This window comes from Oryx dammah, unplaced genomic scaffold (genome assembly GCF_014754425.2).
Source record: "Oryx dammah isolate SB20612 unplaced genomic scaffold, SCBI_Odam_1.1 HiC_scaffold_17, whole genome shotgun sequence".
Classification (NCBI taxonomy): domain Eukaryota; kingdom Metazoa; phylum Chordata; class Mammalia; order Artiodactyla; family Bovidae; genus Oryx; species Oryx dammah.
In genome coordinates, this window is record NW_024070201.1 from 41,397,841 (window position 1) to 41,425,221 (window position 27,381).

General features: G+C 38.5%; 1 protein-coding gene across 2 annotated transcripts in view; it reads left to right on the forward strand.

Moving 5' to 3' along the window:
- The first annotated feature begins 1,803 nt into the window (after positions 1-1,803).
- RNF141 (ring finger protein 141) overlaps positions 1,804-27,381 on the forward strand; it is a 39,201-nt gene continuing 13,623 nt past the window's right edge. The window contains exons 1-4 of one of the 2 annotated variants that reach the window (XM_040258395.1): positions 1,804-2,110; positions 12,808-12,999; positions 15,539-15,647; positions 24,054-24,235. In XM_040258395.1, the coding sequence (XP_040114329.1) occupies positions 12,857-12,999; positions 15,539-15,647; positions 24,054-24,235 (434 nt within the window). In that variant the 5' untranslated portion in view covers positions 1,804-2,110; positions 12,808-12,856. Of the gene's footprint in view, positions 2,485-12,807; positions 13,000-15,538; positions 15,648-24,053; positions 24,236-27,381 lie in introns of both variants that reach the window. The other variant, XM_040258396.1, reaches the window with a different exon arrangement.

Genomic DNA, 27,381 nt, shown 5'->3' on the forward strand with positions numbered 1-27,381 from the left:
TTTGTCTAGTTTTATTGCACTGACTAGAATCTACTACTTTATATTTAATTGAAGGCAATTTTTCAGAGATATAGACCTAACTCCTGGCCCAGATTAGGTTCAACTATAAGACTTTGTTTAATTAGATATTTAAAAATCGTTATGTATGGTTCATTTTTAGGCTCTTTGCTTTTCTCACATTCAAATATTCACCAAATGTCCAAATGTTGAACAGTATTGAATGCCAGGCTTTGTGCTGATGTCAAGGAGATAATCCTCAAGGATTATCTCCGTAAGGTATTAAAAATCAACTATATTTCAATTAAAAAAATTTTTAAGAGTACACAGGGCACGGACTTGGCCCTAATAACCTCTCATTATCTTATTTAGACAGTTTAAACAAGCAGCTCAGGGTTTGGTCAGCTTGGGTTTGAATCTGCCTCTGCTCCTTACTAATTGACCTTGGAAAGCTTGACTTTCTTAAGCCTGTTTCTTCAACTAAAATGAGAATATTAATAATACTTACACACCTCATAGGATTGCTGCAAGGATTAAATGAGTTAATACCTTTAAAGTACTTAGAACAGGGCTTGTGCTCATGTACCAGTTGAATCTGACTCTTTGCTGTGGCTCTGTGGAATGTAGCCCACTAGGCTCCTCTGTCCATGGAATTTTCCAGGCAAGAATACTGGAGTGGGTTGCCATTTCCTACTTCAGGGGATCTTTCCAACTCAGGGATCAAACCTGCGTCTCTTGCATCTCCTGCATTGGCAGATTCTTTACCACTAGCACGACACGGCTTGGAACATAGTAAATGGTCAACAAATATTCTTCACCACTAGCACTACATGTCTTGGAACATAGTAAATGGTCAACAAATGCCCTCTATTGTTAGAGGGCAAGATTGGGCTTCCCAGATGGCACTAGTGGTAAAGAACCCATCTGCCAATGCAGGTAGACTTAGGAGACGCGGTTCGATCCTTGGGTTGGAAGATACCCTGGAGGAGGGCATGGCAACCCACTCTAGCATTCTTGCCTGGCAACAAGCTTAAGTAGTTTAGCTGCTAAGCATAAAGATGATAGTGTGAGTCACATCTGGGTCTAAAGCCTTGCTGTATTATTCATGGGCTGTGTAACTTGAAGTGCACTATTTAAACAAAAGCAATGCCTAAAAAGTGCCTAGTATAGTACTTGGCACACAACAGTTGCTTAATAGACAGCAATTATCCACTAGGGACGTTCTGAAAAGCCATGACCTCGCCAACATGTGTTTAAAATAATCATAGTCATTTACTAGGGCTTACTGGTTTGAACCCTGTGCTGGTTATTTCCTGTATTTCTCTTTAATGCTTCTTATTCTAGCTAGGAGAGCATGATGGGCCCCCTTCACGTAAAAGAAATGAGGTGGGTTTCTCTGGTGGCTCAGATGGTAAAGAATTCACCTGCAATACGGGAGACCTGGATTCCATCCCTGGGTTGGCAAGATCCCCTGGAGAAGGAAATGGCTACCCACTCCAGTATTCTTGCCTGGAGAATTCCCCTGGACAGAGGAGCCTAGAGGGCTGCAGTCCATTGGGGTTGCAAGAGTCGGACCGACTGAGCGACTTTCACTTTCACTTGTGTAGCTATGACCAGTGGGAGGTTGGAGGCCTTAAAAGTAGTGACTTGGAATTCAACTATTGACCAAATCAGGGATCGCAGTGCCTTTTGTCACCAGGTGGGCTCTCGCTAGGGGAGTGGGGCCAGAAGAGGCGGCAGTCGGCCAGGCCGCACCCACTGCCGCCCCCACGGAGCCTTAGACTTGAGGAACCTGCCAGGCGAGGCCTCTGCTGCCGCCTCTAGCGCACGGCCCCCTCTGGCCTTCGCCGCCACCTTTCCCTCTCGGATGGCCCCCGAGGCCAAGGCCTCGCAGGTCCTCAGAAGAAGCGCAGCCAGCTAATCGAAGCTCTGGAGAAGGTTGGGCACCGTCTCCAAGCAACGCGCTGGAGGCGGGACTTGTGCGTCACTGAAGTGCGACCGGGTGGTCGGTGCCGCCGCCGCCGCCGCCGCAGCCGTTACTGCTGCCTGTTGGTCTGTGAGGCTGGCTGAGGCGGCGCCGTGGCTCCCGGAAGCGCGATGCCTTGAACCTGGGGTGAGCTCCGCAGCGCTAGCCTGTTGCCGGTTCCCTTCCCAGCTGCTTCTCAGCCCTCCTACAGGGAGTAGGAACACCCGCCACGCCTCTACTGCAGGGCCGGGCTTCCGTGGGGGGTCAAGCCCCGCCCTGCCGCCGCAGTTTCTAGGCCTCGGCTTAGGGAGAGGAGCTGGCTTGGGAGGCCCTTCCATGGTCGCACTGTCTCTAACCCGGTGGTTTCCAGTGACAGGGCGTGAAGTGGCTTGCCCCGTTTGGGGAGGGTGGTTCTGGGCGGCCGGGAGAGGCTTTTTCTCCTCGAGCGCGGACCTGCTTTTGAATATTGCCGCCGGCGCAGTTGGTCGGCCAGCGGACGTAGCTGTTGGTTGCGAGTGCAGGTGCGCGTGAGGGGCGGTGGTGGGAGGGTGGCGGGTCTGCTGAGTTAACGCACTGGTGAGGCTGGAAACCTGTGCGCCCCCGCTGCAGTGGACACCCCATGTTAGAAACCCTTGCCTGGGTGATGGCTCAGAAATATCCGTCTACTTAATCTGGCCACTCTCTCTAAACTAGTTTAGGCTGCTCCCCTTCCGAAAGGCCTGAGCTTGTCAAACCAGCTACCGTGAGACCCGGCAAAGACCAGAAGTTTACTACTAATTGTAGTAATCGTTCCTGGAAGGGAAACTTGTGTCGCTTTTGAATGATTTCTTTGTTATTTTTATCGTGTTACCGTGTTAGAATGTGGGCTTACTGTTATTGTTAAGATTTATCCCAGCCCCTTTCAGTGTACGTCTCTATTCTGATCCTGGCCTGTTTCACGGTGCCGGACGATTCAGTTCTTGTCTCTGGCGTATTTATAAAGCGGCCGTGACACTTCCTATGGTTTATAATTCTTAGATCTTCTATATGGAGTGATTCTTTTGCATCTTCTCTCGCCCATTCTTGCTATAACATGAGCTCCATCCTTTCCGAATTTCATCTGGAACATGAGGGGCCCCGAACCAACAATCAATCCTGAATTAGCCGCCTCTGTGTTGGAGAGCATCCCCCCTCTAAGAAGCGATGCTTTCTGAATTCAGAACACAAAAATAGTATGAATATTTCTCCTTTCCTCTGATGTTGCCTGGCTGCAGCTTCTAAATATTTTCCTCAGAATATGGTTGTGTGTTTCCACAATATGTTCTTTGTCATTTGGTATAAGTGCATTTTATATTTGGTGTGTGTTACCACCTGTGCCTTCTTAGTTCATACTGAAACACATGCCACACTTCCTTTCTCTTTCTCTTCCCCAAAAGGCAGAGAAGGTCCAAAGTCTAGTTAGTGCATTTTTCCAGATATGAAATGTACTAGTAAACACCCAAGTGATACTAGAAATCCATGCTTTCAGTCTCCAAGTACTATCCTTTTGTAGTTTTACTTTGTATAAAATTTTTGTCTGATTAAGATCTTTGAGTCTGTAACAGGCATTCCAGACTCTAGTGTCTCTGACTAGTCTGTTTCACTATGGTCTTGTATAACTGCTCTTTTAATTTCTTGTCTTGCAGGACAGCTGATAATCTGTTTATGATCTAGAGTTTGAGTATAATGAGTAATAAATAGTATCTTTAGGAACCTTGGTTTTTAGTACTTTTAGCATCACTGATGCTAAATAACAGTGAAAATAGTTTCAACTATAAATATCTCTTTTTTAAGTAAAGAAACTGGTACAAAAATTCATGGAGAACAGGTTTCAGAGAGGTTTTCTAAATACTTCAGTATTTGTGAACTAGTCATCTTGTTACACTTCTAGGCTTTTCATCTTTGTTTAATCCTTATATGAATGGATACGGTTTAAATTTTCATGAAGTTTTTTTTTTTTCCAGTTACCCATGATGTGATTTTTATATCTTTATAAAGAATATTTGAACTACAAAAGTTCATTTTGTTAGAAAGAGAAGTGATCAAGTGTATGAGTTACCACCCACTAGGGAATGTGGCATTTTTGGAATCCTTGATATTATGAGTTTCAAAATAACAGTTATTCTTTATTTAGAAAACCCTTCAAATGTTTTTTGAAAGCACATTGTTATCCTGCTTGAAAGGACTAAATTATAGGGGCACAATAACATGAGAGCGGTCAGTTCTTTAAGTCTTCAGGAGAGATTTATCTTTTGCTAAATTGTATGCCAGTGGTTTACAAATTAAGTTCCTCTTCAATACTGCTGTTTCATGATCTATAGGAAGTATTTTGCTCATACCAAATAATGAATACTTTTCAATTCACATAAACATTAACAGTAAATTTTTTGTATTTTTTCTTCCCTGTTTTTTTTTTAATTTCAGCTTCTCTTCCAACTAGTAGATGACTGAACAAGTGAATAATAAAAAACCCCAAACTGTCAACAGTATTTACTGTATCCATTGGTAAACATTTATTGTGTGCTTATATATCTGCCAGAAAAGAGAACACAGCTACATAGCTGCTACCCTCAAGAAGCTCACAGAGGAGGATGGTCAAGTGACCTAACTGATGATGTGTGCTGTGATAGAAGAATGTGCCGAGTCACCAAAGAGGGACATTGAAAAACCTGTGGGGGGTGACTAGAGGGTGGCCTCAGCAGATTGTTTTGTGAACATGCATGCACCCTTGATTGTGATTTTATTGCATCTAGATTGCATAGCCATATTGTTATTCTCAGATAGACTCAGATATTTGTCATTTTATGTTATTGAAAATGAACTGTGAATCGGGGGCCTTCTCCACTGAAGCAGGTTGAGAGGCGCTGTTCCGTGCTCTTTCCATAGTCTCTAGATAGTTTTCCCTTTTAATCTGAGGAGTTAATAATCAGGTTTCCTGATACCAAGTACAATTACAAGATGAGTTAATATGCTGCTTCAAATTTTAAATTTTCTTCAAAGTTAGGACACCAATTCAAAACAATACAGAAACAAAGTGGACCGTTTTCTTTTTGGGGGGGATAATATTTTATAGTTATTATAAAATATTGGCTGTATTCCCTGTGCTGTACAGTATATCCTCGTAGCTTATCTATTTTATACACAATAGTTTGTATATTTAATCCTCTATCCCTATCTTGCCCCTCCCTCTTTCCCTCTCCGCACTGGTAACCACCAGTTTGTTCTCTATGAGTCTGTTTCTTTTATATTCACTGGTTTTATTTTTTCAGTTCTACATATACATGATACCATACAGTATTTCTTTCTCTGACTAATTTCACTAAGCATAATACCCTCCAAGTCTATCCATCTGGCTGCAAATGGCAAGATTTCATTCCTTTTCGTGGCTGAGTAGTGTTCCATTGTATATCTACATGCCACTTCTTTATTAATTCATCTGTTGATGGACACTTAAGTTGCTTTCATATCTTGGCGGTTGCATAGGGGGTGTATGTACCTTTCCAAATTAGCATTTTCTTTTTTAGGGGGATATATACCCAGGAGTATAATTGCTGGATCATATGGTGGTTCTTTTTTTTTTTTTGCTAAATATATCAGCAAATGTTTATTAATCAAGGTCATATGTCTATAACTTAAATATATATATGCATGTATTTGTATGGAATAATTTTAATGAATTAAACTTTTATGAGTAAATATATGTGATTGCTAATGTGCCAAGAAGGAAATGGCAACCCACTCCAGTATTCTTGCCTGGAGAATCCTGTGGACGGAGGAGCCTGCTAGGCTGCTGTCCATGGGGTTGCCCAGAGTCGGACACGACTGAAGCGACTTAGCATGCATGCATGCATTGGAGAAGGAAATGGCAAGCCACTCCAGTGTTCTTGCCTGGAGAATCCCAGGGACAGGAGCCTGGTAGGCTGCTGTCTGTGGGGTTACACAGGGTCGGACACAACTGAAGTGACTTAGCAGCAGCAGTAGCAGCTAATGTGTCATATCAGAATTTTCTAAATGGAATCATAAAATTTGTTTAGTAAATGATAATTTGTTTCAAAGTGGTTTTTTTTTTAAACTTCCTAGTTTTTTATTTTGTATTGGGGTATAGCTGATTAACAGTGTTGTGGTAGTTTACAGTGAACAGTGAAGGAACTCAGCCATAAATATACATGTATCTTTAATTTCTTTTATCAGTGCTTTATAGTTCTGAAAGCATATAAGTTTTTCAGCTCCTTGGTCAGGTTTAAGGTTTTTGTTTTTGTTTTTGGAGGGAGTGGGGCTGCAATTTTAAAACATATTTCTGTGTGCTAATCTTATATCCTGCTACCTTGCTAAATTTGTTTATCAGAACTAGTGGTTTTTGTGTGGAATCTTTAGGGTTTTCTATATATAATATCATGAAATCTGCATATAATGACAATTTAACCTCTTTTTAAATTTAATTTTACTTTTAAATTTATTTTTAATTGAAAGATAATTACTTTACAATTTTGTGTTGGTTTCTTCCATACATCTTCATGAATCAACCATAGGTATACATATGTCCCCTCCCTCTGGAACCTCCCTCCCACAATTCTACCTTTTAAAAGGCACCATTTTCTAATTCATTAAACAACCAGCTCTCTTTATTATTTGTTTGGTGGGCATATTGATTAAATTATCATTAATGTTGTACATGAAATCTTAAGACCATATATTTCAAAAGTTTAATTTTTTATTTGTTAAGAATTGTAGGTATAATGTAAAGTTTTCAGTCTGGTTGACTAGAATATTTTATTACATTTTTATTAAATCAATATAGGAATGCTAGAGAGAATTTAAGTTTTCACTTTGAGAGTGAAAGGTTAGAGAACATCTTCTCCACTTCTCATTCAAGCAAGAATTTTCTCTAAAACACTAATTAGATGAACTTATTTTTGCTTAAGCACATCCACCTTTCCAATGAAAGCAGGCACACATGCCTTTAACCCTTCTGGATGATTGTGGATGATAGAAAATCCTTATATTGACCTGAAATCAGCCTGATTTATACTGGCCATTCTGGTCTGCGTAACTATATAAAATAAATGTTACTTCCTCTTCCATATGAAAGCTCTTCGAGAGTTTGAACAAACCTGTCATGCCTGTTACTGAACCACGATTATCTGAAATAAATTGCTTTGTTTCCTTCTCTAGATCCATAACATGTTGTGTGCTTTCCCAAATATGTTCAAATGATTGTGCTCTTTGAATGTGTGGCTGCTTGGAGGACTTCCCTGGTGGTCCAGTGGCTAAGACTCTGCTGCCAATGCAGGGGCTTTGGGTTCAATTGCTGTTTTGGGGAACTAGATCCCACACGCCACAACTGAGAGTCTTCAGGCTGCAACTAAAGTTCCCATGTGCCACAGTGAAAATCAAAGATCCTGAGTGCTGCAGCTGAGATCCGATGCAGTCAAGTTAATTGATTAATTAGATAAAACAGTAAGTGTGACTGCTTCAGTTCAGTTCAGTTGCTCAGTCATGTCCGACTCTTTGTGACCCCTGAATCACAGCACGCCAGGCCTCCCTGTCCAAATTTCAGTGTGTTGGAACCATTACAGAGCATAGTGGAATTTTAGGCCCTTGTTCTGGACATCTGCTTCTAGCAAGAATTCAGGATTATTTTAGCATCTTTCTTATCAGTATTTGACTAGAACCTTCAGACCATTTATATTTTAATTACTTTTAAGCATATGTTACTACTACTAAGTCGCTTCAGTCGTGTCCAACTCTGTGTGACCCCATAGATGGCAGGCCACCAGGCTCCCCCGTCCCTGAGATTCTCCAGGCAAGAACACTGGAGTGGGTTGCCATTTCCTTCTCCAATGCATGAAAGTGAAAAGTGAAAGTGAAGTCACTCAGTCATGTCCAACTGTTAGCGACCCCATGGACTGCAGCCTACCAGGCTCCTCCATCCATGGGATTTTCCAGGCAAGAGTACTGGAGTGGGGTGCCATTGCCTTCTCCGAAGCATATGTTACCTATGTGCTTTATGTGCATTTTAAAACATATTTAGGTTAGATCCTGAACAAGTTAGTCATATTTTATATAATTTATTCATTTTCAGAAAATAAGTAGCCACTGTCAGTCTTGATTCTGGTATTCTGTGGATATTATTCATTCCAGTTTTAGTCATCCACAAATTGAACAGGCATGCAGTCTTGTCTTTGTCATCAACAAAAATGGTAAATATCCAGTCTCTTGGTGGCAATCTCCCTCTCCTCTGTCTAGGTTTTAGTCAAACTTGAGTTTTTTTAATTACCTCAAAGTTAGCATACTCCTCCCTGTGTTAGGCACTTGCTGTAGCCTCTGCCTGGACTGTCCTCCCCTTGCCATGCCCCTGTCCCTCTACTCTGGGTAACTCTGACTGATGGCAGATCAGATGTTTGCCCGAGGACTTCTCTGACAAGACTAGGTCAAGTCCCCATTTTATAGGCTTTAGGCTTTCAATACCCTATACTTGTTTGCCTTAGCACTTACTATTTTGTGAAAGTGAAAGTTGCTCAGTCTGTCTGACTTTTTGCGACCCCATGAACTATACAGTCCACGAAATTCTCCAGGCCAGAATACTGGAGTGGGAATTCCCTTCTCCAGGGGATCTTCCCAACCCAGAGATCGATCCCAGGTCTCCCGCATTGTAGGCAGATTCTTTACCAGTTGAATCACAAGGGAAGCCCAAGAATACTGGAGTGGGTAGCCTACCCCTTCTCCAGGGAATCTTCCTGACCCAGAAATCGAACCAGGGTCTCCTGCATTGCAGGCAGACTCTTTACCAACTGAGCTATGAGGGAAGCCCTATCATTTATTAGTTATGTATTTATTATGCAATTGCTGTCTCTTCCCCACGGTATCAGAAGCTCCATGATGGCAAGAACCACATTTCTTGCACTGACTTTTGAAACCCCAGAACATAGCACAGTGCAGGGGATATGGTGCTTATTGAATTTAATTTTTCAAAGGCTGTGTAACAGTGCCTCCCTAGCACTGGTGTACGACCTTTGGCTCCTGATGATGTTTTCGCACGTTTGGATTAGAACAAGAAACATAAGCACAGTAGTGTTAGTGTGTGTAGTGTATGTCAGTGTGAAAGTACTCCCTTCTTGGGAAGGGCTTTTATTCTAGTAGTATTAATATATCCTTCTATTTCTTATGTTGTAAGTTCTTAAATTTTTTGTTACAGTTTAGGGATTTTTTTTGTTTATTGTTGGACACTGTGGAAACAAATGTGCAGCACCGTGGGGCTTTGAGACTTGACTAGGTTGTGAAATTCAGGAGTCACTAATGTTGAATACTCTCGAGATCGCCTCTCGGCTAAAATCTTTGTTTCTCTTTGAATACAGTTGTTATGAATGCACTTGGCTATATTTAAAATATATAATTTTGCCTTCAGAGATTTTTTTTTTAGTGCCTTGGATCTTCCTCAACAACTTCCTTTCATTTATCTCTGTAATACATACTTATCATTGCCAAGTAGGCTCAGATTCAAAACAGTAATTGTCGAGTTTATCTTTTTAGAACAGTTGTACTTTTCCTATAGTTAAAGTGACTAAAAGAATAAGCCTCAAATATAATATATTAGATTTGAATACCAAAAGACAAAATTTGCATATTTATGGTGACTGAGAACTCTTACTGTAAATGATTTTATATTTTAAAGTTGGATAGTTAATATTTTAGTTTTAACATTTACTTTTTAAAATTAAATGTTAGAGTAGATTTCCTGACAACACTTTTGCTATAAATTGTTACTATTTTGCCTGCTTTATATGGTATGAGTATTAATTCAGGTGAGGTAAAATGATAGTCTTTGATGGGTAAATAAAATGGAATTTCTTGGAAGAGGGGCAATTAGATTTTTTTTTATTTTAATGCTTTTTTCTTTTGCCAACTTTATTTTTTAAAAAACTCTTACTTGCTTTGTGACTTTGTTCCTTTAACCTCTCTGTGCTTGTTTCCTTAACTATCTTGTTTCTTCATCTATAAAATGGTTGTCATGAGGATTTAAATGACTAAATTTATGAATACATGTAAAGTGCCTAGAAGATTGTAACACAATAGAAGTGGTCAACAAATATTAGTTGATTTTACTGTTATTAGTAGTGGTATATATATTGAATCGGATTTCTTTATTCAGTTATATAACATATCAGGATAGATAAATACTAAAAGTTTATCTTACTTTCTGTTTTAACCAAAGGAAAGAAAACTATCTAGAATGAACATATCCAACTCTTCTCTAGCCATGATACATAGAATCTTTAAAGATTTAAATGATTACTAAATAAACTTTTGTGATTAAAATTAAGGCAATTCAATAACTTATTGATCTCCATTGATAGTAGGTTATTAGTAATCTAGCTTTTTAACTAAAATATCACTTTTACATTTAGAAAACAAGTCACATAAATTCTAAGTTTAAAATACCTCAGTTCAGTTCAGTCGCTCAGTTGTGTCTGACTCTTTGCAACCCCATGAATCACAGCACGCCAGGCCTCCTTGTCCATCACCATCTCCCAGAGTTCACTCAGACTCACATCCATCGAGTCAGTGATGCCATCCAGCCATCTCATCCTCGGTCATCCCCTTCTCCTCCTGCCCCCAATCCCTCCCAGCATCAGAGTCTTTTCCAATGAGTCAGCTCTTCGCATGAGGTGGCCAAAGTACTGGAGTTTCAGCTTTAGCATCATTCCTTCCAAAGAACACCCAGGGCTGATCTCCTTCAGAATGGACTGTTTAGATCTCCTTGCAGTCCAAGGGACTCTCAAGAGTCTTCTCCAACACCACAGTTCAAAAGCATCAATTCTTTGGCGCTCAGCTTTCTTTCTTCACAGTTCAACTCACATCTGTTCATGACCGCAGGAAAAACCATAGCCTTGACTAGACAGACCTTTGTTGGCAAAGTAATGTCTCTGCTTTTCAATATGCTATCTGCTGCTGCTGCTGCTGCTGCTGCTGCTAAGTCGCTTCAGTCGTGTCCGACTCTGTGTGACCCCAAAGACAGCAGCCCACCAGGCTCCCCCGTCCCTGGGATTCTCAAGGCAAGAACACTGGAGTGGGTTACCATTTCCTTCTCTAATGCATGAGAGTGAAAAGTGAAAGTGAAGTCGCTCAGTGGTGTCTGACTCTTAGCGACCCCATGGACTGTAGCCCACCAGGCTCCTCCATCCATGGGATTTTCCAGGCAAGAGTACTGGAGTGGGCTGTCATTGCCTTCTCCGAATATGCTATCTAGGTTGGTCATAATTTTTCTTCCAAGGAGTAAGCATCTTTTAATTTCATGGCTGCAGTCACCAACTGCAGTGATTTTGGAGCCCAAAAAGATAGTCTGACACTGTTTGCCCATCTATTTCCCATGAAGTGATGGGACCAGATGCCATGATCTTTGTTTTCTGAATGTTGATCTTTAAGCCAACTTTTTCACTCTCCACTTTCACTTTCATCAAGAGGCTTTTGAGTTCCTCTTCACTTTCTGCCATAAGGGTGGTGTCATCTGCATATCTGAAGTTATTGATATTTCTCCCAGCAATCTTGATTCCAGCTTTTGCTTCTTCCTAGAAGAGTTAAAAAGCAAAAGCACTATCTTTTTTTTCCTAAGCAGAAAATGTAAAATAGTTCAGTTAGCTGAAAAATCTGTTAAATCTACATATATTTTACAATTAGAATTAAGTTGCACATTTATAAATATAGTAATTCTACAATAAAAAATTTTAGCTGATCTATTATATCATGATTATACATCATAGAATATTATAGTGTTTAAGAATATAACCTTGGAAGGAAAGTTATGACCAACCTAGACAGCATATTAAAAAGCAGAGACGTTACTTTGCCAACAAAGGTTTGTCTAGTTAAGGCTATGGTTTTTCCAGTAGTCATGTATGGATGTGAGAGTTGGACTATTAAGAAAGCTGTGCGCTGAAGAACTGATGCTTTTGAACTATGCTGTTGGACTTTTGAGAGTCCTTTGGACTGAAAGGAGATCCAACCAGTCCATCCTAAAGATCAGTCCTTATGCTGAAGCTGAAACTCCAATACTTTGGCCACCTGATGCAACTAACTCATTGGGAAAGACCCTGATGCTGGGAAAAATTGAAGGTGGGAGGAGAAGGGGACGACAGAGGATGAGATGGTTGGATGGCATCACCGACTCAATGGATATAAGTTTGGGTAAACTCTGGGAGTTGGTGATGGACAAGGAGGCCTGGCGTGCTGCAGTGCATAGGGTGACAAAGAGTTGGACACAACTGAGCAACTGAACTGAACTGAAGAATATAAGCACAAGAATCTAAAAAACATGAGTTTAAAGTTCACGTCAACCATTTACCAACTGTTTAACTTTAGATAAGTCACTCAATTCTATTTCCTCATCTGTCAACTAGGGCTATAATAATGCCCACTTCTTAGGGTTATTGGAAAAAATAGATGAGATGGTATAAGAAAGCCCTTAGTTTGAAGCCTGACATGTGGTGAGCAGTCAGGAAATGTTTTTAGGAAAATTATATGAGGTAAATAAGCTTCCCGTTAAATACAGTCAATTAAATGCCTGTGTGTGTGTGTAATGGTTGCCAAGTAGGCAAAATTATAGAAATGGACCCTCCCAATAAAATAAATGAATTGTTTTCTTATTTAACTATATGATCTTTAGAAAAATAGAACTGTAAATCTTTATAGTTGTTTAAATTCCACCTTAGGCTCACGCAAGTTTATTGAGATCGCATTTAAAAGTATTCTTGTTTTTATTTTCTTGAAGGGATGGGTATATTGCCATTTTTATATTGCACATAAAAGTAACTTTTATGTATATTTGACAGAAACTATGTGAAGCAGCACTTTTTGGATTTCATAAGACATCATCTCATCATGGGACAGCAAATTTCGGATCAGACACAGTTGGTTCTTAACAAGTTACCAGAAAAAGTAGCAAAACATGTCACATTGGTTCGAGAAAGTGGCTCCTTAACTTATGAAGAATTTCTTGGAAGAGTAGCAGAACTTAATGATGTGTAAGACTTGCTCTTTTTCATTTTATTTTTTCTCCCTAACATATGCTCCAATGTTGTGATTGTCTGAGAAATAACCAGAGGTGTTGATTGGTAAGACTTCGTGTTTTCAGCAGCAGTGGGTAGCAAGTATTTATTGAATACCTTAAGACTTTCTGCTAAGTCACCTCAGTCGTGTCCAACTCTGTGTGACCCCGCAGACGGCAGCCCACTGGGCTCCCCGGTCCCTGGGACTCTCCAGGGAAGAACACCGGGTTGCCATTTCCTTCTCCAATGCATGAAAGTGAAAAGTGAAAGCAAAGTTGCTCAGTCATGTCCGACCCTCAGTGACCCCATGGACTGCAGCCTTCCAGGCTCCTCCATCCATAGGATTTTCCAGGCAAGAGTACTGGAGTGGGGTGCCATTGCCTTCTCTGTAAGACTTTCTATGTGACTGTTTCAAAATATGTCATATTTTGAAATGGACTAAAAGAATGGAAAGAACTTAAAATTGAATTTTGATCAGAGGCATATAAATTGACCTTTGTTTGAAAGCACTGAAGAAGGTTAATAACAGAAGAGAATATACCAATTAGTCACCTAGAGAAAGGCACCTCGGATAGTGAAAGGGCACTTCAGGCTTCTGCCTGACTATCAACCAGTTCATCTAGATAATAAATCTGTGTTTGTCCACTGAACCATTATTCTGCCAGATACACACCTATATGGTAGCAATTTGTTTGTCATCACCGGAGAATAGGATGTTTTGTTTATAAATGTTTTCTAATTAGCTATCATCTTTAAATCTCTGGTCATCTTTTAATCTTTAATGGACTTCTCTGATAGCTCAGTTGGTAAAAGAATCCACCTGCAATGCAGGAGACCCTGGTTCAATTCCTGGGTCGGGAAGATCCCCTGGGTAAGGGATAGGCAACCCACTCCAGTTTTCTTGGCCTTCCCTTGTGGCCCAGCTGGTAAAGAATCTGCCTGCAATGTGGGAGACCTGGGTTCGATCCCTGGGTTGGGAAGATCCCCTGGAGAAACATAAGGCTACCCACTCTAGTATTCTGGCCTAGAGAATTCATGAACTGTATAGTCCATGGGGTCACAAAGAGTCAGACACAACTGAGCAACTTTCATTTTCTTTAAATCTCTACTTAATTCTTGAATGGATTTCTAAGTTGGAATATAAACTTCTGTTTGTATTTGTTTATTGTCTGATCTTTTATAATAAAAATGTAGTCATGGTTTTTAAAACTCTAGCATTTTATTTTGTTTTTGTTTTTTTAAGATCATACAAATGGTAGCATTTGAGGCATTACTTTTGAGAACATATTCCTAGGAAATAAAATTGGATTGTGAATTTAATAGTATAAAAGTGAAATACTTTTTTATAAAGTTTATTGTTTCAACTTTCTAATGAGTAATCAATGACATTTGCCATCCCTTAAAGTCTTAGAACTTATATACAAAAAAAATCTAGTCTGTCCTTTGAAATTTTGTTTTTTGGTCTAAAGATACTGGATAAAATGTGTCCTGTGAAAGCATCCACAAGCTAAGCTTACTGTGTAATACAGAGACAGTGGTATAGTGTGTCTCCCTTTTATTTATTTAGCACAGAATGTTTCTGACTATATTTGCTTCTTAAAACCAATTCCCGTGGACCACAGTTAGACATTTCACAAATTCAGTGCTGTCTGAGAGTTATATAGTTAAACTTACATAAAAGAAGCATGACTTGATAGCCAGAAAATGGAACTGACAACTGGCAGTACTAGTTTAACTGGCTGATTTTTTTACCTAGGGCTAGTTGCTTAATTTTCAATGGCCTCAATTTATTTAGCTGAAAGTTACTTAGTTCTGAATGTCATATCTCCACTGGTGTTCAGAGAGAAATGTAATGATTTAAAAAATAAAAAGGAGCTGAAATACTTAATATGTCTTTGAACTGATATAAATTGACACTTATGCACAATATTGAGTTATCCTAAAAAGTGTTATATTCTTTTGTTAGTATTCTCTTTCTTTGTAAATTAGAATGACTCTGCTAGGGGAAGAGAGTAAAGTTCTATGTCTCAAAATCATTTGCTTCGTCCAGTTTCAAATTATCTATAAAAGTATGTGTTGTTCCTTAAGGAAAGACTCAACCAAGAGCAAGTTTTTTCACATTTTATATATATCTGCGGTGGTAGTCAAAATTGGGATAAATGAAACCAGCCAAATTTTTTCTTGAAGTACCTGATTCTTTGTACACATTTTTTCCTGAATGTCTTTATTAGAAATTTAAAGACCATTGAGATATAGATCTGAAAAAAATAGATTTATGAACATCATTCCACTATGCTGTCCATTTTGGAAATTAAATTGTATGTGTATAGTCAAAACATTTTCTATCCCTATATTTTAAGAATCTAACTATTACAATCACTGTTACTGTTACTTGCCTTTCTGTGTTTTCTTCACATTTCCTCCTCTGTCTTAAACTTTCTTGAATCTGGTCTCATAGCTCCATTATTTTACATGACTTTTCATAAAATTAATGAATGTGTTTGCCTCTTTTCAGAACTGCTAAAGTGGCTTCTGGCCAGGAAAAACATCTTCTCTTTGAGGTACAACCTGGGTCTGATTCCTCTGCCTTTTGGAAAGTGGTTGTACGAGTGGTCTGTACCAAGGTAAGAGTGATAGAAACTTCCACCCCTGAGCTTAAACTATTTTGTTGATTAGAACCATATTTATTAGTATGCTATAATATAGCAGAAATAAATATTTATAATTTAGTTTTTGTTAATATTTATTTGTAAAACTATGTAAAATAATTTTGATGGCTCTTCCAGGTTAACTAAATTTCACTGGTTATATAATTACCATATAGCAGAAATTTTTATACTCAAGGAAGGCAGTAGTAAACTCTCAGCTTTATCCTGTACCTCTCTTTTTGGATTTTAACTGACTGTGGTATCCTAAAGTGATGCCCTACATAGCTCTAAGATGACTTCTTAAAAATTAAAGTATCTTATGGAATCATTTCTTTTAAAAAACACTAGGTTTTATTTGTTAAATGATAATTTAAAAATCCATTAGAAAGGGTTGGTTTTTTGGTTGGTTGGGGGAGTTAAAAGTAATTTTTAGTTTTACAGTGGATTGTGGGTTTGGGTTTTTTTTTTTTAAGTTATTTTTAGTTAATTAAGGGTTTTTCACCATCAATTAAGAGGCACACTGTGTCTCTTAATTCATCTTTAAATTTAAGGTAAATGAGTATAACAGTTGTGTAAAAAACTGTGATGGCAGCAGTCATAGAGTATCAGGAAGCCTTATCCACTAATGGGTAGATTAGAATAGGTGGTTCTTAACCTTTTTGAGGCCAGTGAACTTTTGGTGAAGATGAAGGAATGAATTTTATTAAGCTTCCTCCTATCCCAGCCCCTGCTCTAAAATACAATAAAATCATCCATATTCCTATCAACAGTAAGTTGGGCAATCATGAATGTCCTTAATTCAACCCCTGATCAATCTATAAATAATTCCTGGGTAAGGAGATTTTTTTTTCTTTTGTATCATGGATCCTGAATGTTACCCAAATAATACGCCACATTGCCCCAATAGGTTTATTGCCTCTACTAAGCTATAAGTGTAGTAGGATTGATTCTGTCTAGTTGATCAAATTTGAAGGTCTAATCTATTTAAGTAATAAAAGAACTTTTAAGAGGATTAGATTAGCAAAGACCAAGACCAAGATCTTAATTCCACACTTGACTGAAGTTGAATGGCACCTGTTCAAGTTTACAGTTGGTTTAGAGAAAATATACAGTATCATTTAATACCATTCAACTGGGTATATCCACATTGAACATTTGCTTATTGATTTCTTTTAAATCCAAATTTTAAAAAGCACTATAATAGCTGCCAGAGAACCATCATTCAAAATTTTTTACATTATTCATCAGAAGTAGATAATATGATACTAGTTTGGGTAGCAGTGTAACTTTATATAGTGTATAATATGTTACAAATTGTTGAGGAATTTTAAACAGAAAAATGATCTGATGAGAATTGTGGTTTAGAAAGGTTATTCTCATAGCATCACAAGTTAGAATTAGGAGAGGAGTCTGAAGGTGCAGATACTAGTCATAGACTCTAAAGTAATCTAGGTGAGAAGAAAGAGAATACATGCTGAAATAATAGAATGTATTATCTCTGCACCTTTAGAAATAACAGAATACACACTGAATTAATTTGATCCACAGTCACAGTTTATTGTTTATAGTTTGACTCCTGGGCTCAAAAATTGTATACCAACCACATATTTTTCCATTTTGTGTTTGTTTTGGGGATTATATTTATATTAAATTCATTAGGGGTTTTTCACAGTGCTATAAATATGCATACTCCCCAAAAGAACTTTGGGAATCTGCAACCTTTGACTTTACAAAGAAATAAGGTAAAGAAGAAATGAAGAACTGGGCTTAAAACTTGTAAAATCTATTCAAATTAAGTTAACACTGCACATAATCTTTCAGGACTATTTGAAAGTCTACTTCAGAGGATACATCGGTAAATTTATAAAAACTAATGACAAAGGTCATTTCTGGAAAAATACACATTCTTTCTCCTTTTCTTGCTCTCTCTTCCACAGTAACCATCCAGCTGATCTTTTTGGTTTTGCCTCTACTGTGTTTTACTTTAGTTTATTTGTAAGACAGAGTTCACACTCTCAGTTCAGTTCAGTTCCATCACTCAGTTTTGTCCGACTCTTTGCGACCCCATGAATTGCAACACAACAGGCCTCCCTGTCCATCACCAACTCCTGGAGTTCACTCAGACTCACATCCATTGAGTCCGTCATGCCATCCAGCCATCTCATCCTCGGTCATCCCCTTCTCCTCCTGCCCCCAATCCCTCCCAGCATCAGAGTCTTTTCCAATGAGTCAGCTCTTCGCATGAGGTGGCCAAAGTACTGGAGTTTCAGCTTTAGCATCATTCCTTCCAAAGAACACCCAGGGCTGATCTCCTTCAGAATGGACTGGTTGGGTTTCCTTGCAGTCCAAGGGACTCTCAAGAGTCTTCTCAAGGAGACTGTAACTAATACTTAAGCCTCTCTTCCTTCTCATCTAGATTACTTTAGATTCTGTGATTAGTTTCTGCACCTTGAGACTCCTCTCCTAATTTGTGATGCTATGAGAATAGCCTTTCTAAAGCACAACTCTCATCAGATCACTTTTCTATTTAAAGTTCAACAATTCCTCCTTGGCTTCAAAATAGTCCCAACCCAGGCTTCCCTGGTGATACAGTGGTTAAGAATCTGCCTGCCAAAGTGGGGAACATGGGATTGATCCCTGATTCCAGAAGATCCCACATCCCTCGGAGCAACTAACCCTGGGCATCACAGCTCCTGAGCCAGTGCTCTGGAGCCCTCCAGCTGCAACTACTGAGCCCTTGTACCGCAACTACTAAAGCCGGTATGCCCTAGAGCTGGTGCTCTGCAACAAGAGAAGCCACTGCAAAAAGAAGCCTGTGCACCACAACAAATAAAAGGTTGTGCACAGCAGTGAAGACCCAGTGATTTAAATAAATGTTAAAAAAAATAATTCAACTCATTAACCTGGCATTTGAGGCCTTCTGCAGTATGGCTCCAAACTGTCTTTTCTGTTTTATCATTGTCCCCTTTTGCAGTCTACAGTCTCACCAGGCTTAACTAATTTAAGGCTGTATCACTGTAACTTTTCCATCTCAATGCCTCTGCTCATTGAGTTCCCTCATCTAGAATGTTCATTCCTCTGTCATTTAAATTGCCATCAGCCACAAATCACAGAAAACCCCTCTTCCACCAGTTTAAACAAAAAATAATCTAAATAATGTTTAAATGGAATATTTTGTGGAAATAATATTAGAAAATTAATGAGCTAACTAAAATTATGGACTAAGGTGGCTGTTTAGAAGTTTCATGAATTATATTATTGTCACCTGTCTTGTTACCTTGGAATCATCTTGACTTCTCTTTTTCTCTTATATCCACCCCACAGTCAGTGCATAAGTGAATCCTGTTGTTCTTCAAAAATATATTCAGAATGTGACCAACTCTTATCATTGTTGCTACTGTCACCTTATTCCTCACAACCATCATTTCTCACTGGGATTATTCCAGTTGCCTTCTAACTGTCTCCTTGCTTCTCTGCCCTTGTCCCCGTTCTATCTAGTCTCAGATCAACAACCAATCTATTCCACTGATAATCTGAAGTGAAATTAGGTCTTAACATTCCTTGGCTCAAAACCCTCCAGTGACTTGCCATGTACTTGAGATAAGAGCCAAAGTCATTACAGTGATCAGCAAAGTCCTATACATTTGGCCCCACGTCACTCCCTAACCTCATTTTCTACCAGTCTTGCCTCTCATTTTGTTCCAGCTTCCCTGGGCTCCTTGCTGGACCCTGTGCTTCTTGCCAGCTTCACTTCTTTTTTTTTTTTTTAATTAATTTATTTTTTTATTGAAGAATAATTGCCTTACAGAATTTTGTTGTTTTCTGTCAAACCTCAACATTAATCAGCCATAGGTATCCATATATCCCCTCCCTTTTGAGCCTCCCTCCCATCCCCTCCCCATCCCACCCCTCTAGGTTGATACAGAGCTCCTGTTTGATTTCCTGAGCCATACAGCAAATCTCCATTGGCTGTCTATTTTACACATGGTGATGTCAGTTACATGCTACTCTCTCCATGCATCTCACCCTCCCCTCTCCACATGTCCACAAGTCTGTTCTCAATGTCTGTTTCTCCATTGCCCTGTAAGTAAATTCTTCAGGACCATTCTTACAGATTCTGTATATATGCATTAGAACACAATATGTATCTTTCTTTCTGACTCACTTCACTCTGTATAATAGATTCTAGGTTCATCCACCTCATTAGAACTGACTCAAAGGCATTACTCTTTATGGCTGAGTAATATTCCATTGTGTATATGTACCACAACTTCTTTATCCATTCATCTGTTGATGGACATCTAGGTTGCTTCCATGTTCTAGCTGTTGTAAATAGTGCTGCAGTGAACAATGGGATACATGTGTCTTTTTCAATTTTGGTTTCCTAGGAGTGGGATTGCTGGGTCATGGTGGTTTTATTCCTAGTTTTTTAAGGAATCTCCATACCATCTCCCATAGTGGCTGTATCAATTTACATTCCCACAAACAGTGCAAGAGCGTTCCCTTTTCTCCACATCCTCTCCAGCATTTATTGTTTGTAGACTTTTTGATGATGGCCATTCTGACTGGTGTGAGGTGATATCTCATTGTAGTTTTGATTTGCATTTCTCTAATAATGAGCAATGCTGAGCATCTTTTCGTGTGTTTGTTAGCACATGTATGTATGTGTTCTTTGGAGGAATGTCTGATTAGGTCTTTTTCCCACTTTTTGATTGGGTTGTTTGTTTTTCTGGTATTGAGTTGTATGAGAGCTGCTTATATATTTTGGAAATTAATCCTTTGTCAGTTGTTTCATTTGCCATTATTTTCTCCCATTCTGAGGGTTATTTTTTCACCTTGCTTATAGTTTCCTTTGCTGTGCAAAAGCTTTTAAGTTTAATCAAGTCCCACTTGTTTACTTTGTTTTTATTCCCATTACTCTAGGAGGTGGGTCATAGGGGATCTTGCTTTGATTTATGTCATCAAGTGTTCTGCCTGTGTTTTCCTCTAAGAGTTTTATAGTTTCTGGTCTAATATTTAGGTCTTTAATCCATTTTGAGTTTATATTTGTTTATGGTGTTAGGAAGTCTTCTAATTTCATTCTTTTACATGTAGCTGTCCAGTTTTCCCAACACCATTTACTGAAGAGGCTACTTTTGCCCCATTGTATATTCTTGCCTCCTTTGTCAAAAATAAGGTACCCATAGGTGCATGGGTTTATTTCTGGGCTTTCTATCTTGTTCTATTGGTCTGTATTTCTGTTTTTGTGCCCGTACCATACTATCTTGAACAAGACAAGGGTGTCCACTTTCACCACTGTTATTCAACATAGTTCTGGAAGTCCTAGCTACAGCAATCAGAGAAGAAAAAGAAATAAAAGGAACCCAGATCAGAAAAGAAGTAAAGCTCTCACTGTTTGCAGATGACCTGATACTATACATAGAAAACTCTAAAGATAGTATCAGAAAATTACTAGAGCTAATCAGTGAATTTAGCAAAGTTGCAGGATACAAAATCAATACATAGAAATCACTTGCATTTCTATATACTAACAATGAAAAATCAGAAAGAAATTATGGAATCAATCCCATTCACCATTGCAACAAAAGAATTAAATATCTAGGAGTAAACTTACCTAAGGAAAAAAAAACTGTACACAGAAAATTAAAACACACTAATGAAAGAAATCAAAGATGACATAAATAGATGGAGAGATATTCCATGTTCCTGGTTAGGAAGAATCACTGTTGTGAGAATGACTATACTACCAAATGCAGTCTACAGATTCAATGTGATCCCTATCAAATTACCAATGACATTTTTCACAGAACTAGAACAAAAAATTTCACAATTCATATGGAAACACAAAAGACCCCAAATAGCCAAAGCAGTCTTGAGAAAGAAGAATGGAGCTGGAGGAATCAACTTTCCTGACTTCAGATTATACTACAAAGCTACAGTCATCAAGACAGTATGGTACTGGCCAGGTTCACATCTGCCTTTGCATTTCCTGTTCTCTTAGCCTGGAATGTTCTTTCCCCAGATACCCACATGACTCCTTCTTGGACTGCTTTAGTTCCTAAATGGTACCTCTGTGAGGCCTTCCCTGCAGGCTTTCAGCATTTTCTGTCCTCTGTTTAATATTCTTCATAACACTTATTTCCACCTTATCTATATTTTTGTCTCTCCAACCTATAGAATAATCTTCGTGAGGGCAGAGATTTTTATCTGGTTTTTATACACTGTGTCACTAGTGCTAGAGCAGTATTACCTATATAGTACCTATAACACCCACATAATGGATACTTGGTAAACATTGTTTTGTAAATCCTATGATTATAATATAGTTTTTGTGAATATAACAAAAAAGTAGACTCATGGATGTAAAGAAGAAACTGTTGGTTGCCAGTGGGAAGAGGAAAAGAGGAGGGGCTATATAAGGCTAGGGGATTAAGAAGACTAACTCTAAGGTGTAAAATAAGCTACAAGGATATATTGTACAATACAGGGAATATAGATAGTTTTATAATAACTATAAATGGAGTATAACCTTTAGAAATTATGAATCACTATACCTGTAATTATACATCAACTATACTTCAGTTTAAACATTGCAGTTTGATAAGCTTTGCTATTAAATACTAAATTTATGTGAATTATTCCCTAATTTCTAATGAACTGTGCATTTCCAAAGGAAGACTGGCTCAGTTTCCTCAACTCTGAAAGTCTTTGTTACCCCACCTAAATTCCTATCACCTGTAATTCAGTTTGTTCTCTACCCCATGTATAATCTATTACAAAGATTCTTACATATTTGCATCTCTAGATAGATTCTTAACCTTCCTCAAACTGAATCAATTTTCTATTAGAAATGGTTCTTTTATTTTCACAAGATGGAGTCCGATTCATACTTGATTCCCAACTTTTTTCTCTTCCTGTCTTCTCAAGTAATAATAAATGCTAATTACAACTGTTATTCTTCAAAATATTGAAATGTTGCTGTAACATGTTTTTTAATATAATCAAACCACTTCACTTTCTCATGTCCCCAGTTGCAGCAATACTTTTAAAAACTTTACAATTTTAAGGCCTACTCTATATCTCTCCCTCTACTCTTCAATTCTTTCTAAATGCTTTCTGATTTTGTTTATTCCATATACATTGATATGCACTTAATAGATTTCATACTTTAATTGCATTTAATAGTTCCCACTGTCTTCTGTGGTATCTCCTGTGTTGACAGGAAGTCTTTCACATCTCTATAACCTGTCTCTGATTACTTCAAGTTCTTTATCCAAGAATACGATGCCCTCAATCCTTCTGGCTTTGCTCATTTGAAAAGAGAATATATGCCATACTACATGACTTCCCAAGACAGATGAAAGCAATATTGTCTCTTCTTAACTATTATCTCACGCTTGCCCCCAGTACCTCCTCACATTAAGAATGTAAGCTAGGGGCTTTGGTGGTCGCTCAGTGGTAAAAAATCTGCCTGCCAGTGCAGGAGACATGGGTTCGATCACTGATCTGGGACAGTTCCACGTGCTGCAAAGCATCTAAGCTGTTGCACCACAACTATTGAGCCTCTGCTCTAGAGCCCAGGAGCTGCAGCTACTGAAGGCTGCACACCCTAGAGCCCACACTCTGCAACTCAAGAGTAACCCCTGCTCACCACAAGTAGAGAAAAGCCCGTGCAGCAATGAAGACCCAGCACAGCCAAAAATAAATAAATAAATATTTTAAAAGGAATATAAGCTAGATGTAAAGCAGTTATCTTGCAATTAAAAATAGATTTTAAGAAAAAAGACATCAAAAGTGCAATATGAGATCAGAAAAGAGAATGTAAGCTAGAGTGGGGAGAGTTACAACCTGTAGGCCAATGATTCTACTTCATGCTAAAGTTCAAAATGACTTTCTGGGAAAAATTCAACCACTTTTTGTTAGGATTTACTTTATTGTAGTTTTCTCGCTTCAGTTTGTAAGTGTTGGTATGTAATAGAACTTAAGATATTCAAGAAACTAATCTCTTTCAGTTATAGTAGAATGGCAAGTGGTTGTTGGATTCAAATAAATCTTTAAGAAATTCTTTAAATAAATTAAAAGGATTTATCTCTAAAATTCATTTTTTAAGTCTGGGAAAATTGTCTGACCTCCACTACTAAACAGGTTGATGCCTAGTCAACCCTACAGGTTGTTTTGACTATCACATGAGAAAATATTGTGTATTTTGAACCCTGCAAACATAGAGGAAGTGATATGATTCATTTGCTCAGACTATTGCTCTCTTGTTAGGTAATTTGCAAACTTTGTTTCCTAGGTGACTAAATAGTTGTTCCATTTTTGGGAAAAAATCAATCAGAAAGATTATCAACTTTTTTTTTTTCATTTTCTTTGTATTTTTAGATTAACAAAAGCAGTGGCATTGTGGAAGCATCACGGATCATGAATTTGTACCAGTTTATCCAGCTTTATAAAGACATCACAAGTCAAGCAGCAGGAGTATTGGCACAGAGCTCCACCTCTGAAGACCCAGATGAAAACTCAGCATCTGTAACATCTTGTCAGGCTAGTCTTTGGATGGGAAGGTATGCAGTGCATAAATGCCATGTTTCTCTTCTTTTCCAACATGCAAACTACTGAATATCACAGTAATATTTTTGCTAATGGTCTCTGTGACTTCTTAAATCACATTACTTTTTGTCTCAGATGGTATTATATCCCAGATCTGCTTTTGGACTATTCTGTGTTTCAGGACATTGTTAGAGTGCCACATTAAAGAAAAACTAAAGTGGTTCACACCAGGTAATGTTTCTGTCAACCCAGTTTCCATGAATCTACTCAACCTGCTTGCATTTAATGACAAGGCATATAGTTAATACTCTCTTGTAATATGCATTTAGGATCTTAGACAATCAAAGCCCTTCAAGGAATTAGGTCCAAGAATCTGGTAAAACCATTCAGTTTTTCTTAAAGGTATCTGACTAATTGGAGCATTACTGTTGTAAATATTGGCTCCAGGACTTGGCAGTCCATTCTGGAATGGACAAGTAGTTGGTGCACATATTGCATGTACTGAGTTACCAGAAGGAAATGAGGTCAGCCAGCATTTTCTGTGATGGTGCTTGTTTACTCAGGCCTAATATATCATTGTTCTATCTAAACTTTCTTTTCCTTCTCCATAATGCTTTTGGCATGTGAATGCACCCACCTGTTGCCATTTGACAGCCATGACCATAATTTAAATTTGTGAATGCCTCACTGGAAAAAGGCTTACGTGGGTCTAGACATGTTGACATCCTGTCTTATTATATCACACAGGGTAGACAGCACAAATCAGTATTGACAGTATCTTTTACCTTAAAGTTAAGAATATGCTTAACAAGAACTTCATTTTTATTGCTCCATTTACAGTTGCATTTTCTGATCCATTCTTAACCAGCTGGTTTCCAAATACTATGTTGTAGTAAAATTGTATTTTAAATTATTCTTTCCTGTTTGTCTTTAATAGGATTATTTGGTTTTCTAGGCTTGGGCTGTACAAGTGTTACTGATGAAATGCCAAATGAGTTTTAGAGTATTTTAGGTAGCATTAAGGCTTATCTTTCCTGTATTTTGTTAAGTTAATCTTTCAAAGACAGACATCTGATTTTCTGTTTTTCATTCCTTCCCTCTTCAAAACGGTGATTTTTTTTTTTAAGTTATTTTGAAAGTTGAAAATAGCATTTAATAGTAAATAGTATTTACTAGGCTCTGTGGTAGAAAATGAAAGTAATACTTTTTTCTTATTGCAGTCATCTTAATGAGAAAGGTAAGAGTGTTACCCTTTTTCATGTGCCCTCTAGACTGGGAAACTCAATGCGTAATTGGTAGGTTAGGGCTGCTGCTTGCCTTTGTATATTTTGTGTTTTTGTTGTTTTTTTTTTACACCCTGATATACTTAGTTCATAGAAAAACAGACTTTTCAAATTGAGTGGGATCTTGAGAGGTATTTATTTGATTCAGTCTTATATCTGGTACCTGTTTCTAGTAGTATTTTATATTTACTAAGTACTTATAGGGTATTAGGCATTGTGAGGAGTGCTTTACATGTATAAACTCGTTGTGCTCTGTGCTTAATCGCTCAGTTGTGTCCAACTCTTTGCGACCCCATGGACTGTAGCCTTCCAGGCTGCTCTTTCCATGGGAATTCTCCAGCACGAGTACTAGAGTGGGTTGTCATGCCCTTCTCAAGGGGATCTTCCCAAACCAGGGATTGAACCCAGGTCTCCTGCATTGAAGGTGGATTCTTTACCATCTGAGCCACCAGGGAAGCCCTTTTTATAAACCCATTAAATCACAGCAATCCCAGGGGAATACAAATATTGGTTCATTGCAGATGTAGCAACTTGAGGTTTAGACAAATGAATGATGACATGGCTAGAAACTGGTCTAGCGGAGATTCACATTCAGGCCTGTCTGGCAATACAGCCATGCTCCTAACCTCTGCATTAGTACTCCCTGGTGCATGAAGATCCTGTACTACAGTGCTTCTTAAACTTTGATATTCAGTGGTTCTGAGAAAAAGCTTGAGATTCTATCAAGCTCTCAGATGTTGTCACTACTGCTCACTATGGATAGCACTTTGCGTAGCAAGACTTACCATATTTAGCCAAGTGGTAGTCCAGCTTGAACATGAACACCTGCAGTTGTGTGGGACTCACTGCCTCAGAAAGACAAGCTTTTTGATACACAGCTTTAATCACTGTGTAATTTTCCCTTTTGCATAATTTTCCTTAGAGCAAAATCCGGCTCTCCTAAGGCAGCACAGCACAGATTCTAGAACCAAATTGCCTGTGTTCAAATCCTGGCTTTACTCCTTACTTTACTCCTTTACTCCTTGTCACTTTGGACAAGTTATTAAACCTCTTTTTATTCAGTATCCTCATCTTTTAAAAGAAAATGACAGTAATATGATCTACTTCAGAGGACTCTTGAGAGAGTTAAGTGAGTTAGTATATGTAAAATACTCGGAACAGTGCCTGGCTCATAAAAATATATATCTATAAAAATTAACTATCATTGTTACTAATTATTACTGTTTTCTACTAATTTCAGTGACAGTACCCTCTGGAATTCCACCACACAAGTCTGTTCTCTCTCAGTCGTCAAAGACTTGAACACACTACTCAAATTCTCACTGAGCCTTTTGTTCTCCAGGATAAACCTCCCCAGTTCCTTCAGCCTTTGTTTATATTGGTCTTTTCTATATCCCAGAGGCTTTCCTGGATGATCTTTTATCTGTAAATTTGTTTTTCAGAGTAGGGGGACAGAGAACTGAATTCTCCATTCTACAAGTGGTCTAATAAGGACAAACAGCAAGACTTTCTCCCTCCTTCTTCTGGTAACTGTACTGCTAGGAAGGTAGCAAAAAAATGAAGTGAACATAGCACGGCTTCCATTGGCTGCTTCTGTATCTCCTTTCTTTTACCTCCATCCAGAATGCTGTTCTTTGTGGCCCTCTGCTCCTCAGTTTTAAACTCTTAACCTTCAAAACCCTGTCTGTCACTCTTTGTGGATTCAGTTATATTCTTTGCTACTGACAACCAAGTCCACATACTTAGACATAAACTGTAAGCTCCTCAAGGGCAGAGACCCCAGTTCTTTTGGATCTGGCACAACACATAGCACCTTGCTGTTCAGCCGCTGCGTTGTGTCTCTTTGCAACCCCTTGAACTATAGCATGCCAGGCTTC